Below are 15,758 nucleotides of genomic sequence, written 5' to 3' on the forward strand. Positions count from 1 at the left end.
AAGTTGAGCATATTGATCATGAAAGAGTCACCGGTGTGTTCTCCTGAATTAATTTACTGGAATGTGTCCCAGCCTCTTCACATTAATAGCATAGATTTCTAGGCTTCATGCCAAGCTTGTTGGGTCACATTTACTTCCTAGGGACTCTTCCCACACACACTCATGGTTTATTAGCATCATGCCATGTTCACCCTTTGGACTGACAGGCACTACCATCAGTCAAATACAGCATCCGAACACCTCCCACTTCCTGTGATTTCTACTGGACAAAATCTTTGGATGATATAATAAATCCATGATAGAAGAAGTAGCGGAGAACAGTTTTCACAATGTATAGCCATCATCCTTAACAATGATTCCAGTGCAGTTCAAATTAGTACAACTTTTCTAACCATGAACATTTAGTAAAAAGACAGTCAATAGACTGATGAGTGACAGTTTCCCCAGATTTTCAAGCTACAAGAAACTGTAACCAAACTTCATGCCTTCTTATTAGCTTCCTCTATTTTCTATTTTCCTTTCTAGACTACTGCAGTCAATGTGTCCAATGTGGAAACTGCAGAGAGTGTGATGAAGAAGACCCTTCTACAGCTTGGACTTCCTGTAAGTGGCAGTTGCAGAGTCTGCCAGATCTTAGCTAAGGAAGCTGGCAACGTCTGGTTTACAGGACAGTGCAGGTGTGGAGAAGTCTAGATTTACTGTAGCTAACCAGTAAGGCATTAATACTCTCCGGACCACAAGATGAAGAAACAATCTATTTGTGTGGGTGCCAAGTATGAGAAACTTAGACATGCTTATGTGCCTACATTAAATTCAAACCTTGTATAATAAAGTCCTTTGGATTTTAGAGCACTTCTTCAATGCTTACAATCCAGCATTAGGATTGAGCCAAGCTTGTCAAAGGACTATTAATATAGCCATGAAATACTGAACAAATCAGTGATGTTATCAGATCAGCCTGGCCCATTGCAGTGGTCCAGCCTTTCCCATTATAGTGTTTAAAAGGTAGCTTTGACAGTGTTCCAGTAGTTTAATAACAAGGAAGGTTGTGGAACATACTGCTAAAATAGGCGGGGAAACCGTCATGTGGGTGTACATCCTGCTGGCTCTCAGTCTTTTCTTCTCCTGAACCTTTTCCCTTCCACTCCGTATTAGACAGACTGATCCAGAGCACCATCCCTCCCAGCCATGCAGATGTCCCGGAGATAGCTGTGCATGTCTGGCTCCTTGGCCTGTTCAGCTGTTTGTTGCTGTCTGTTGCTTTCTGAATGGAGTGCAACCTTGTGGACCCTCACCCTGGCCCCCTTCACCTAATATTTTTCTCTTCTCTGTTCCTCAACTGCCAGGGCAGGACAAGTGAACATCACCTCTGGGTGATCTCAGGAAAAGATGACCCTGCTTACCCTCTCATTGGTAAGAGCTTTCCCATTTTCCCTGAATTCTAGCACCACAGGAACAAGTGATAAATGATACTGATGTGTGTGGCAGAGAAACATCTCAAACACTGCACTCTTCACTTAAAAAGGCAATGGTAGGGGGACTGTTGCTGATGTGAGACATGACATTAAGCTGATGTGAGATGTCACTTGGCTTTTATGGTCTCAGGATGCACATTTAAGCAATGCATGGTGACATCTTTGAAGATCTTCACACTTACCTCCCTTTTCCAAGCAAAAATGTGCATCTCTGGATGGGAGCCTATGACACTTCACAGCAGATGCTCCGAATAAACGGGAGATTTTTAGGCTGGTCTAAGAAGTTCTTTCTCTGCAGCGGATGTGATGCAAGGGTAGGACACGCCTCAAAGCCCAATCCCATCCCTGTTGCTGCTGGAATGAGCTTGGAGGGCTGCATGCTTGGAGGCTGGTCATCCTCTCCTGCTCATCTTTGCAGGCTTTGCCTCACAGGCAGTGCCTGTGGTCTGGGCAGCCTCAGCCCACCTTCTCTAACTGTGATAGAGACATCCACCGATGTCCATCAGACAGAGCATCTCCTGACACCTCCTGAGCACTTTGCCTTCAGGCTCCATCAGAAACAAAACAAGTCGCTGCAGTTAGGTGGTCGTTCAGCACAAACATGCTAGGTCCAGAGGAAAGCGCTTTGGCAGCTGCAGGAAGCAGAATTTTTAGATGGATCCATTGGTGACTTTTAAGCCTCCAGTTAGGAAGCTAACATGTTTATCCTACCTTTTTGGTATTTATTTAGTTTTCATTGCATTTCAGTTCACAAATAAGGAAACTGTTTTCCACACAAGATGTCATGGCATATTAAAAACTCAGTTTGTTGCATACAGCTCCTTAACATTGTTGTCCTCTGAATTGCCACCTTAATCCAGTACCAATCTCATCTCACAAGCACATGTGGGCCACTTGAGGCACCCTTTGCAGGCTGTTTATTTGAAAACTTTCATTTTTAACAATTTGTGTTTAGGTTTTAGAAACTCTTGAGGCTTGAGGGAAAGTAGGTGTGTATGTAGAGACATTTGAGGACAGTCACAACAGTGAAGTGCTGGAGATCTTTAGCAGGTGATTTCAGAAATACAAGAAATTTTAAAATAAACCACTGAATTTTGTCTGTTAAGTGCTAAGGATTCATCATGGAGATCACCAAAGCTGGAATTTTCCAATAATAATAATAACAATAACAATAATAATAGGTTTTTCTGTGGATAGTTGACAAAAATAAGACAGCAAAATATAAGATTAAACGTACAATCTGCCAGAGAGGAAGCAAGGAAATACACTGATGTACGCAGCATCTAAACCAAAGCTGTTAGATGCATTTAAACTGCAGCTTGCTTCTTTGACAGATGTATCAATGGTGCAGCCATTGCTCAGACTGTTTTGCACTATAGCATACTGCTTAGTTAGGCTGAATGAGTACTCTCTGCATTAACTCTGCATTGTGTTTTCAGTGATAACCCAATAAATACAAACCCCAGGCTCTCCAAGGAAGTTTATGTATGTTGGTTTATTAAAGAGATCTTGCTCCAAAGACCATGTCATTGTAGTAAGACTATTATTCTGGAGCTCTTTAGACTGCACATGTTTATTTGTGGGTGTTTATTGGAGTTTTCCAAGTCGTCATGGCACATGCTTGCTTTTTGTATTCATCCAATGCATACTAGACTGTCATAGTAAGCTAACTCCTACACAGAGCAATGCTTACAGTATTTTGTTGGTGCAGTGGGGCCCATAAGCCTATTAATAAGGGCTTAAACCCAGTTAATAGTGCTTTGTTGCATAATGTTCTGGAGAGCTGCTGATGAAGAGTGGCTGGCCAGGTTTAACTGGATGAACTTATTTGTAAAGCAATGATCATATATATATGCAAAGATGTGCCCTGGCCTCTTTAGACCACAGATGGAGGTTTTGAGCAACATTGCTTAGAGGCCCAGCTGCAGTGGGAGCCACTGGATGTGGCTGCTTCCTCTTGCCCAGATTTGGAGCTGTTTTCACATAGCTCTGCATCTTTGCTTGCTCTTTACACAACTCTTTGCTCAACAGGCCATGAGCATCCTTTCAGCATCGCATTGAACTGTCTCCGGGACTCTGCTGACCAGCAGCAAGGAACCAACAATAACACCCTCCTGGCTGATGGGACAGAGTCTTCCTTCCTTGATCAGCTCCCAAAGGAAAAACAGTGTCAGTTTGTCCTGAAACCCAGGCTCCAAGCTCCAGTGCAGCTGAGGAGAGGTAGGGGCTGCAGGAGTGCATTACAACCAGGCAGAGACTTTGCTGCTTTCCATGGCAGTGCCAAACTCTTCCTGGAACCATACAAATATCCCAGAGTTGCTCTCATACTTGAGTGTATGCAAAGAGGAAGAGATTGCAGAGGGGCTAAATTTGTCTGTGCAAATGTTTGGAATTAGCTTTCAGTCCTTGATTAGCTTTCAATTCCAAGCCATTCTTACATTGCACAGACACCAAGGTTCCCTGAAGAACAGTGATTGAATAAGAGTTTTGCTGATAGTTGAGAGATGAACAAGCGATTTCACTGCTGTATGTTATCTTGACTGTCCCCATTAAGAGTGTAGTTATTAAACACGCAATGGTAGAAAGTCCTTGCTTTGCTGGGAACTCTGCCTCCACTGTAGATCACTCGCTGGCCAGTAGGAAGGACAGACAGGTGTGTAATGAAGGTCTGTGTTTTCTTTCAGAGTCGCTGCAGAAACACACCAAAAGGAAGAAGTCCTTGATTGATTGGGCCCTGCGCCGCAGCACCAGCACACCGACAGGCAGCCCTCCTTCGCAGTCGCCTACCACTCCACGGAAGCTCTTTGGCCTGTCTCTGTCCTCTGTCTGTCCTGACGGGATCCTTCCCAAGCCAATCATGGTAAGGAGCAGCCTAGACTGTCCATCCTGACCTAAACTTGATGTGTTTAGCCCAGAATTTAAAGCCACTTGTGGTATTTATGAGGATTGCATGGGGAAGAAGACTGTCATTTGCTTGTGATTCAGATCTAGCTCAGTAACAAGTGTGAGAGCATCCCTCTCCTGTGTAATCCATATCACTTTGTGCACAGATGTCCATCCTGTTTCATTGGGTGTCTCCAACCAGGTCATCACAAGCTGATAAGGGGCAATGTCAGTGGACTATGCCATGCTACATAGTCTAGACCTCATTCACTACAAGAGTCCACTGGGCTTACTTTTGCCACAGAATAAGCATACCCACATGAACTGTACCTGCAACTTAGCTGATAGGCTCTTGTCCCTGGTTAAATCATGATAAACCTCTTGTATGCCTGTCCTCTTCCCAGTACTGACTAGGTCTTACCTTAATCATGTTCTAATATGTGAGGTATAAAATACACAAACAACAGGGTAAAGTGTTAGGCTCTGAAGTACAACTGGGCTTTCTCTTAGGATATGCTGCTCCTTCTGTACCACGAAGGTCCCTCTACTAGGGGCATTTTCAGACGCTCTGCCAATGCCAAGACTTGCAAGGAGTTGAAAGAGAGGCTGAACTCTGGAGATGATGTTCAGGTGGATGGAGAGTCAGTCTTTGTGGCTGCAGCTGTCATCACGGTATGTTTGGCCAAGTAACTCAGCTGTCTGGGCTAATGGTACCTTCCTTCTTTAATGAAGCAACATGAGTCTTTATGGGTAGGGAAGATTTGGGGGGGAACAGAAAGCATTTTCCAGCAAGGCACATTTTCACCTGATGGCGTGATCCATCTATGTGCACAAAGGCATCTGCCTGACCCAGTGGTGCTTATTTTCACATGCAGGTATGTGCAGTGGCCCTCAGGCCAGTGTTTCATTTTGCACCTCTCTGTACAAAACAGCCTCCAGCAGGTGATACAGTAATGTCTGCCTCCAAGATAACCATGTTATCTATACAGTGCCAAATAACATGCCAGAGTCTGGACTCAGCAGTTCAGATGCTGCACTGACAGGCATGAAGCCCTTTTGTAGCAGCAGCACAGATGCTCTTTGTCCTTTCTGGCCACACAGAAGAGTCTGCAGGTTGATAATGGGATGATTCATGCCATTCAAATGCAACTGCTCTGCATCCCCCTCAAACAGAGAGGCCTTGCTCAAAGGACCTGGCCTGTACTATCTAGACCCTAAGCCTCCACCCTCTAATCAGCCAGAAAGCAAAAGGGAAAACAGCTGCCAAATCCAAGTAGAGGGGTTGGGGTGGGTGGGGGATGAAGCTTGCAATAAGACCCAAGTTTTAGTAACAAAAAGCCTATCTTTTGCACTGGCAATTAAATCTGGTCAGAACAACTCAGGCACCTAAAGCATCAAAAAACATCCCTGTCCCTTGCTCTTGTTGCCCTAATACAAAAAAAGCCATTGACTGGGAGGATATTCAGGCACTTTCCAACGCAAGACATATATTAAGTTGTTAAATAGTCCCCTGAGAAAAAAAAAAACAACAATCCTTATATCTGAGAAAGAAATGTTTCAGACAGAGCTATGCACACAGCCTTAGGGATGAGTCCTTTGCCTGCTGCAGTAGAGATGAGTCCTGTTCTGCAGACGGGGCAGGGCATGAGGACTGGCTGTTCACCCTATGCCTCCAGCAGCTGCAACACGGTCCTGCAGTGCTGCAATGGAAGAGCCCTGAGGAGGACAGCTTGGTGGAAGTGGGGAGGGGAGGAGAAATGTATTTGTGTCATGTCTTGTTTTATCTTGTGCCTAGTATGAATAAACAATGACTATATGCATCGTGAAACCAAAATAAGGAATTCAAAACTGACCAGACTGCTCTGCATATATATATTTAATTCAGGATTTTCTCCGAAATATACCTGACAGTGTTCTATCCTCAGACATGCACGGACTGTGGATGGAAGCTGTGGACACGGAAAATCGGGCACATAAGATTGAAGCTATCAAAAGGTTCGTAAAAGCCTTTGTAAAAGCTTCTTTTGGTGGGAGAAGGGGGAGCATATAGCCTTAAGCATAGACTTCATCTTCTGGGAGACTCCTGGCAATGCTCCAGACCACAGCAAAGCTATTGCTGATTGCCAGTGTCACTGGTCAGAACATTTTCATTTCAATGGTCTTTTATGAACATTGTTAACATTTCTGACCCCCAAAAATGTCATTAGAAAATTCTTTTCTGATGACCAGTTCAGATTACCAGAACCAACAAACTGAAAAAGCACAATAATTCAGCCTCCAGGAGTACATCAAATGTTAGTGGAATTAGGTCCTTAACATTAGTAACTTTTTTTCTTATGTGCACAAAATGAAGCTAGTGGTCATACTGGCAGTTAGAAGAAACAGCCCTGCCAAGATGGTGACTGGGATCTTGAAAATGGCTTTTCTGCCTTGAAACTGCTGCCCTGAGCAAGAATAGTCTATCAGCATCCTGTGGGATATGCAGTATATCAAACCTCTTCTTGTCAATGGCTCAGCTCAGTTTGGTCTGGGCCTCCTTCCTCCATTATCTCTGTAGCATGGGACACAGGCAATGGCATTGTCTCCTGTGCTGCTGGCCTGGAGCTGTATGCACCTCCTTTGGGCAGTCCTTGTTTTGTTAAGGCATTACAGACTTCTGCCCCCATGTTCTGGATGTAAGTCCCTTGGTCCCTCTGGGTCTGTGACCAGAGGGGATAAGCAATATGGATGTAAAGTTGTGGCTCTCACATAAGTTAGTGGAGGGGAATGACACAGTCTTACTTTATTATCAAATGTGAATGACTCAAACTGGTTGCAAAGGGGCAGAAGGGGGCAAAAGCTTTGGGAAGCAACGTCTGACATTTGAAGAGCAGATTTTTGTGAACAGCACTGTTTTCCTTTGTTCCCACTCCCTGAATAGTCTAGTCAACCAGCTTCCAGAGGCCAACCTCATCTTACTTAGACACCTCTTTGGAGTTCTCCATCATATTGAGCAGAATTCCGGCGTGAATCAGATGAATGCCTTTAACCTGGCTCTTTGCATAGCACCCAATATGCTGTGGCTACCAAGTCCCACTGGGCCTGAAGAGGAGAGCAGGTCTACAAAGAAGGTAATCTTCCATGGATTTGGCTTCATGCTTGTTTTCCCCTTTTAATGCTTTTTATGGGCACTGTATTTTGTAGACTAAAGGAAGGCATAGGATCAGTGACAGTACTGGCTGAGCAGCTGGGCCTCATCCTTTCCCCTCTGCAGCTGCACCTTTGCTGGTAGGGGAATTTAGCCACTCGGTTTATCCAGCGTGGAAAGGGAAGCTGTGGTTGCTTTACCATATGAACTTCCTACATGGTCAAGCAAGCACAAGAAAGATGGAGCAGCTGAAGTTAGACACTGCCACTTCAGCTGGGTCTAAAGCCATCTTGCAGAGACAAAGTAAGCAATGACCATGACAGTGCGTCAGAGGGGAGGAATGCTTGCTTGTAGCTTATGAGTTGTTATCAATAGTAAGGAAAATTGTAGAACATGCTGTACCCACCTCACTGTACCAGTTCATGTAGCTCATATTCTTGCCCCAGGTGTAGTTCATACAGATGCACTGCCATGTTCTTAACAGCTTCTTGAGCAAAAGATTATGTAGGAAATTACATCTTTGTCAAAGGAAAATGAACGTTCTGGGACTGACTTGACTTGCTTTTTATAGCTGGTTATATATATATGAAACTGACTCTATAAATTCATGTCTTTGCCAGGTGGCCTTGTTAGTGCAGTTCCTGATTGAAAACTCAGGAGAGATTTTTGGAGGTGACATTGCTTCCTTGTTTCAAAGACCAGACAAAAAGAAGTCCAAAAACTCAGAGGAATCTCTGGGTAAGTTGGTGGTACTGTATCTTCCAGAAATGCTTAAAATCTTTTAATAGGCAAACTCCTCATGCGAAAGAGTTTGCCTTCCCTTCGTGTCTCTTCAAGGAAAAGCATTGAAAAACAGTTGGTTTTGGTTTTCCCTTTGCCTGTCAGGCATAGGCAGGAAGCAAGGGCAAAGCAGAGGGCTGAGGTGCATCACTTCAAATGTGTCCCTGCGGACGGCTGTCTTTCTCTGTGGCTGCTGTTCAACCTATTCCAGCCATCACAAGAATTTAGTGTAGCCTTAGAAATGCCATGTCCTAGCAGTCTTTTCTGCCAGATTAGTTCTGTAAAGCTAAACCAGATGGTTGAATGGAAAGAGGTCAAGTTGTCTCTGTTAACTATCCTATGAATACAGGCCAGTGGTGAAAGCTCAGGTCATCAAGCCAGAATTCTTGATATTGTTCCCAGTCCTGCTGTGGTCCCTGTGAAAATAACGGATCATCTTTGCTTTTCCATGGACTTGATAGTATTTCCCTGCCTTGGTTGTAAGGTACTGTATGGGGTTAGGAGACATAGGCAACAAATTAATCTGTGTTCTCTGCCCCAGGCATAGGCTTGGCTCAGCATGATGATTCTTCTGATGAGCTGGAATTTTCTGCTTGTGACCCAGAAGGACCAAAGCACCACCTGGTACCTGAAACAGATGCCATTTTTGAAGCATCCAGCAGCTTGTTACTCGATGAGGATCAGGAAGACTGGGACTTGTTCAGTGAGATCACAGCCTGCTACCAAAGCAAAGCCCAGAAGAACACCAGTGCAGACAGCTATGACCTCCTGGAAGAGGAGGGTTCCTTCTGCTCCATTGGCTCAATACGGTCACTCAGCCCGGCCAGGGACCGGTGCTCATCCGAGCCCAGCGTCTGCCTCAGCTCCCAGCTTCCTGCTCAGAGCCATGAGCCGGTGGCCCGCCAGTCCAGCTGCGATGCCACCATCATGCACAGCCATACAGATTATATTCACAGGCTCAAGCAGCTGCAGGTGGAGAGCCAGAAGTTGATTGATGAAGGCCTAAGCCCTGGGGTCAATAAGGCCAGGCAGAATTTGTGGCAGTCGCCTCAGACCAGCTCTAGGGTGAAGCAGCAGCTCAGCCTTCAGAAATCCAGCCTATCCAACAGGTCCAGCTTCTCTAGCCTGTCCTCTACCACCACCTCCCCATCTGCCTCCTCACTCAGCTCCTTAGACAGTGCTTTCTCCTACTGCTCAGAGTCATCAGCCATTAGTCCCACAGACGTCTCATCCCTGCCATTCATGTTCGGCACGTCTGCCAGGCTTCATGCTGTGTCGCCCAAGATTGCCAAGAGGTCCCTGAAAGAGTGGCACAAGTCCTTCACATCTCCTGTGCCTTTACATCTGTGTGACCTGGACAGTTTCCATGAGTACGAACACAAGGCTGTAGAGAGCAGTCATTGCTTTGCAGAGAGTAAAAGTTTTCCATCTGTCAGCAGAGCTGCCGTGGGAAGCTCACTAACTGACACTGACTGGGAAGAAGAGGAGAGACAGCTGAGTGGTGTAGTGGGCCCTGGCCCAGGGCTCAGCAGCTGGGATTATACCAAAGAGTTTGAACAAAACCCCGAGCTACCAGCTGCCAGCCCAGCCAGTGAGAAATCCCCACAGATCAGCCACCAGCAGCATAGGGAAAAGGCAATGAAGAACACAGAAATCAAAAGCATTGATGCCTGCCCTCCAAGCCAGGAAAGCCTGAAGCGCACCAAGATAACTTTTTACATGGCCCCAAATAAAGAAAGCTCTTGGGGGTCTCCAGTGGAAGAGGAAGAAGAGAGATCCATGGCAAACACCAGCAGCAGTGACTCACCCAGCAGCAGCAGTGAGCAAAGCCTGTCTAAGAGCTTGCAGACTGTGAGAGTCCATATCCCCCAGACAGTTTTCTATGGGCAAAATACTCCCCTTGTCCTGCAGTCCATCTCCAGGCGCTACCACCATGAACCAATGATCCCATCCCCGCAGGCAGAGCACAAAGAGAGCCCCCAAAGTGTCTCCACTCCCGAGGAGCTGGAGAGCAAGCCAGTGGAAATGGCGCAGGCGCCAACCCAGAGCAAGGGCTTCAACACATTCAGCCACACCATCCATATCATCCTCCCCGCCTCCATTCGAAACACCGTCAGGGAGTATTTCAAGCACGATGAAACCAAGACCTGTCCCACAGCTGAGGCAGAAGCAGTGGAGAATGAACTCCTTCGGAGCAGGGTGGAGTGGCTCAGGGGCCAGCCACTGGCAGAGGTGGCCACAGAGGAGCGTGATACAGTGGCGTTTGCAGAAGAGACGTTTGTCTAGAGAGATGAATGTGGAAGAACTGAATATTTTTTTGTGGATGTGCAGCAGAAAATATTCTGTAAGATATGATCAGGGTGTGAAGAATCTAGCAGGCTGCATGGGGCAATAAGTGTAAAGTGACACTAATGTGTATGTAATGTTGGGGTTTAATGTTCATTTTTAGCTGGGGCAGGGGGAGGAGGTTATTCTTGTTTTTTCTTTACACCCTTTTTCTATGGAAGAGACTTCACTGGTTGGGTGTCTAGTGGGCTGAATGCCACTCAGGATTATCCCTGTCCGTGAATTAGCTGACCTGTACAGGGTATGACTCTGTTTCTTTTTAAAGCAGGAAAGGAAAAACTGTTTTATTTTCTCCAGCCAGCTGCTGATGTGTGTGGATGACCGGAGAACTGGGACAGCTAATGCTCCATCAGAATTAGTTAAAACTCTTTATGCTTGCACAAAATCCTCCACTGTTCACTGTTCATCACCAACATTCATCCAAAGAAAGACCCTCCACCTCCATCCCAGAACTCACTGCTGCTTTTCTCTGCTCATCTTTTGTCCCCTGGTGGTCTAGCTCACAGTCTGCATTCATCACTGTTTGAGGCTGGATTCCAGAAACACCAAATGGAGCACAGAGCCCAAAGCCCAGCTTTCACTGACAGATGGCATATATAACATTTTAACCCCAGGATTGCTTTTTTCCCCCAATTAATTGTGCATTGATTCTCTCTTCTCGTACCTCCCCCAAAGCTAGCATTTGATAGAGCCACAGTTACTATAAAGGATTTTAGCACTGTCACTTTGGCAGGGCTATGAACATTTGTCTTCTTTGGGGTCCTCTGGGAGTACCTGGTCCTTTTAGTCCTAGTAAAAGGTGACATTATATTTCTGTAAATGATGGTGACATTTCAGAAGGCCCTTTCCAGAGGCAGTGTGGATGAGGCAACTAATCAAATTCCTAGTCACGCTGGGAAGGACGTAAGCAGGATTTGGCTTTAGCATGAGGTTGAGGAGTTGCGGAAGTTGTCGAGAATGTTGTTGAATGGATGCTGAAGCAAAGCCCCATCTGGCCAGAAAGTTGTCAGACAGTGCATAAGCTGAGACTGTCAAGGCTACAACAGCACTGATGCTGTCTCAGAGAAGCATTGAGTTCCCACTCAGCATAGTACACAGCCCAGTGTGCTCCAGCAGAATTAAGTCTGGAGAAGTGCCAGTCAGGGATGGGCTAAACAGGCTGCTTGTATTGCACTACTAAAAAAAAATAATGCAGCCAATAGACTCTGGGAGCATCCCCATGGTTCCACTCAATGCAATGCTCAGAAGCACTATAGCCATAACGGGACTTGCTTAGAGGGTTGTGATGCTGCCAGCTGAGCAATAAAGAGAAGCTGAGAGCACCACATCAGTTTGACAGGCGTTAAGAAAATGATGGGAAAAGTCTCAAAGGTTAAAAGGTTCAGGCTGTTTCATTTGAAAGTTATGCGAGAGTTTTCTAAGGTGGTTTCTCTCAGAGAGACACTCCTTTTTTACAGAGACACTCCAATTAACAGCGAATGGGTGAAGGATAAGAGAAATACATGAATCCTAATAATTGAAAGGTAGTCCCTGTGGAGTAAGTGCCCCCTGCCAAGTTCCTGAGTGTCTGCAAATAGCCATACCAGGAGTTGCTTGACACCTGCCATGGTTCAGTCCTTGCACAGAGAGGGAAGCCACCTCTGTAAAATGGTCTAGTAGGTATCAGATGCCTCCACTCATCTGCCAGGTGCCTGTGACAGTCAGTGCCAGGAAACTGGCCCAGCACTCCAAATTCACGCCATCCAACACCAGGGCAGGGGAGAGAGGTGGAAGCCCAGAGCCTGCTTTCCAAGGCGTATAGAGTTTGATTTGTTATATGCAGGGTGTTTAACTCTCAGATGTAGCACTCTCTGTCCCAGATCACCTCGTTGGCCCTTGTATGATGAAAGGTGTATATAATCATAATACGACCCCCCCTGCCATCATTTCCCTCACACATGAGCACTGACGAGGCATTCACAGTCTTTTTTCCAGAGCTACAGTTGTAACTATTTCAATAAAAGACACACAAGTTTGTTTGTCACTGTGGTGCAGTGATCACCTTTTGTTCCCTTGCTCGTTCTTCCCTCTCTTCTGTGCTTGGGTGGTGGTGTTTGCAAAACACCGAACCATGCTGCAAAACACACGTGCATCCCACCCCAGATCTGCAAGGCTGGCAAGGAGCCCTCTTTCAGCAAATTGGCTCAGGCATTACTCTTATTTGTGTCTTTTCAGGAAGGCAAAACAGCACTAAATATTATGAGAAAAGTCTGTCTGTACTTGGAAGAGAGAATATTCTAAACATGCTAATGGATTGTAAACCGGCTCAGTGGCTGGGCTGGTCTCAGTTGAAACAAGGGGGACCTGGACCAAACGCAGTGTAGGAGCTCACAATTTGCGTCACCTAAAAAAATTACAAGCAAGTTAGAAAGAGATTAGTTTATAGAAACACTAGGAGAGGCGGGGCAAAACACACACTGTCATCTTCTCATTTTAGGCTGCCTAATATGGGCGCATTTCCCTGCATAGTTGCTCTAAGCCAGGTCTCTATTAATAATTTTTTTTTTTTTCATTTAAAACAAAACAAAACCCTCTAAAATTTATCAGAAAAGACAGCACAATCCACTGATCCCTTTGGGAGCATGTGGCTGCACAGCAGAGGCAGGGTGCTACACAAGACAGAGGGAGACGAGTTCTGCAAGGGCACAGAGACCTTGTGTACCTGCTACCTCTAGGCCTGGGCATGGAAATCTGCATCCCCCCTTTTCCATGAGCCCAGGCAATAATGCAATTCTGAGAGTCCATCTTGCTGGAGACCAAGATGCTCCCCACATTTTGGCACCCAATCCTACATCCATTAAGTTAGCAGAAGCGTTCCACTTTATTCCAGGCCATCAAAATACATGTAGCAAATTAGTCATAGATTTCCTAGGCATAGCAGACCAGGAAACTTGCAAGCTGTGCCACCATCCAGCATTCTGTAAGTGTAGTTGAGGAATATGTAAGTGCCTTAATAATAATGCCCCACCTCTAAACCTCCCAAATCCTGGCCACAATCCCCATGGGGACATAAGACATAACGACAAAAAGGTCCTGGGGCTCCTGGCTTCTACTGAACAATAATGCCAAACTACTTCTTTTAATCCCAGGAAACTCAAGGCCCAAGTATAAATTGCCCAAAACACAAATTCTGACTTAATTCTTGTGAGAGAACCCTATTTTCCTGTCAGTCCCTGGCAGGAGACACCCAGCAGTGGGTCACCTTTGCCACCTGGGGCTGTGATTCACCCCACGCTCCTACAGCAGCTTGCAGATGTGCTGTCAGTGCTCCCATCGGTGCAGTATCACAGAGGGGAAAGCTGCACAGCAGCAGACAAGTCAAGATAAGGAAAAAGAGAAATGCTCTTTGCCTTCCTGCAAAGAAGGAAGGTGCAAGTGGTTTAGCTTTATCTTCCTTGTAAATACCTGTTTAGTTCATCTTCTGTCGTGTGGTGGAGTCTCTGGACAAGCACTCCTGGGAAGTCCAAGGAAGACAATTACAAAACATTCGAATAAGGGCCCCTTTCCTCAACAGGAGAGTACCCCATCCTCACAGTCATTGCCTTTGTCACTGATTTACACCTGCTGAGAACGTGATCTGTGATGCCTTAGGGTGCTGCTTGATGTCATTTTCCTGTCGCTTACTATATCCAACTGCTATCAAAATTCCTTTCTCAAAACTCTCAAGTGGGATGTGCCCCTCCCTGAGATGCAGAGGTGTATTTGGAAGTCACCAAGCAGTCCTGAAAAAGTTCCACAGCACCCAGCTTGCTCATAACAAGAAATACCAAATACACAGACAGTTGGCTTTCTGCCCCAGAAAGGCCACATTGTCTTTTAATGTACAGCCCTCAGACATAAATAGGTTTCCCTTCTCCCTCTGCCCCTTTTCAGATCAAAAGGAGATATTTAGTCCAAGTTGGCCTGACACATACTGAAAGCCCTACTCGGTGCCCCGCCAGACACAGCCACTCAGGAAGACGTTATGTGGTTGCCATCTGGGAAGTGAGGAGCCTTCGTGACCTGCTCCCGTTATAGACTAAGGCCAGACAAGTCCAGCTCACTTGCCTTGAAGAGACAATGACTGATGCACTTCAGCCTCTTCTCATTTCTGCTTGGCATGTACAATATGTTCCCTTACCCTGCAGGCTGACAAAAACAGTGATGGAAGTGCCCGGGGCAGCTGTAGTTTATTTCAACCACCTCAATCCCATTTCTGACACCCCAACAGAGTCAGGAAAGCCAGTCTCTCAAGACATATTTCCCCCCATCCTTTGCAGGTAGCTCCTTTGTGCAGAGTCCTCTCTGCTATCCCATGGCACCTTCAAGGGACAGAGCCTTGCCAAAGAGCAGCTATTCTGGCTACCTGCGTATCACAGCAAACAGCTTGCCCCGGAAACTTTTTCTTCAAAGGTCACCCATGCTCCGAAGAGGAGCGCAACAGTCAATCCACCCTTTCAAGACAGCAGTTATTCCCTCCCTTGCCATCCCACCAGCATATGGCATCGCACCTCTGTGTAGAGAACCGACATCTTTCAGCAGCAACCTGTGGTCCAGCTTCAAAGTCACAAACAGGAGGGGGCTGAAGAGTGGGACTGCAAAGCTCCGGGTCATCTCTGCTTTGCAAAGGGATAGTGGCAGCATCAGGAGTGGGGAGAGACGCAAAGTGGTACTGAAGGTGGGGGCTTTACTGCTTTCATTTTAATCCCTTTTTATTCTCTTTGCTTTATTATAGCAACCTGGGGCAAGTCGGAGGAGAAGAGGTTTGGGAGAAACAGGCACACCCTGGAAGAGTTTCCTGAGGTTTAACAAAGGGCTACCCTCTAGAAGGTTTGGCCTTGAACTAGCTTATGTGAAATGCCATTCGAGAGCCTCTGAAGCCCCAGTACACCACCGCAGCCACGGTCCCAAAAGAGGGCTGGGACCCCGCAAAAAACCCACCCTACAGCATTCACCTCCTACAGCACGCGATTCTGGCCCACACTAGAAAATCCCCGCAGTAGACAGCTGCCTGCTCTTTTCCCCGGGTAAAGTTTTGCACCCGTGGTTGCATGATGGACCAGAGAGGAAGCCAAAGCCTGTAGTGGGGAGTTACAGGGCGTCACTCTCCACCTGTGCCCGAGAGCCCC

At 46.2% G+C, this 15,758-nt stretch overlaps 1 protein-coding gene across 3 annotated transcripts in view; it reads left to right on the plus strand.

Moving 5' to 3' along the window:
• Positions 1-12,634, plus strand: part of LOC126050239 (rho GTPase-activating protein 20-like) — a 39,084-nt gene extending 26,450 nt beyond the window's left edge. For all 3 annotated transcript variants that reach the window (XM_049827850.1, XM_049827851.1, XM_049827852.1), the window contains exons 7-15: positions 526-603; positions 1,347-1,413; positions 3,507-3,695; positions 4,160-4,335; positions 4,869-5,030; positions 6,244-6,353; positions 7,279-7,468; positions 8,106-8,223; positions 8,807-12,634. In XM_049827850.1, coding sequence (XP_049683807.1) covers positions 526-603; positions 1,347-1,413; positions 3,507-3,695; positions 4,160-4,335; positions 4,869-5,030; positions 6,244-6,353; positions 7,279-7,468; positions 8,106-8,223; positions 8,807-10,551 — 2,835 coding nt within the window. In that variant the 3' untranslated portion in view covers positions 10,552-12,634. The remainder of the gene's footprint in view (positions 1-525; positions 604-1,346; positions 1,414-3,506; positions 3,696-4,159; positions 4,336-4,868; positions 5,031-6,243; positions 6,354-7,278; positions 7,469-8,105; positions 8,224-8,806) is intronic.
• The last annotated feature ends 3,124 nt before the right edge of the window (positions 12,635-15,758 follow it).

The sequence above is a fragment of the Accipiter gentilis genome, chromosome 24, assembly GCF_929443795.1.
Source record: "Accipiter gentilis chromosome 24, bAccGen1.1, whole genome shotgun sequence".
In the NCBI taxonomy this organism is placed as follows: domain Eukaryota; kingdom Metazoa; phylum Chordata; class Aves; order Accipitriformes; family Accipitridae; genus Astur; species Astur gentilis.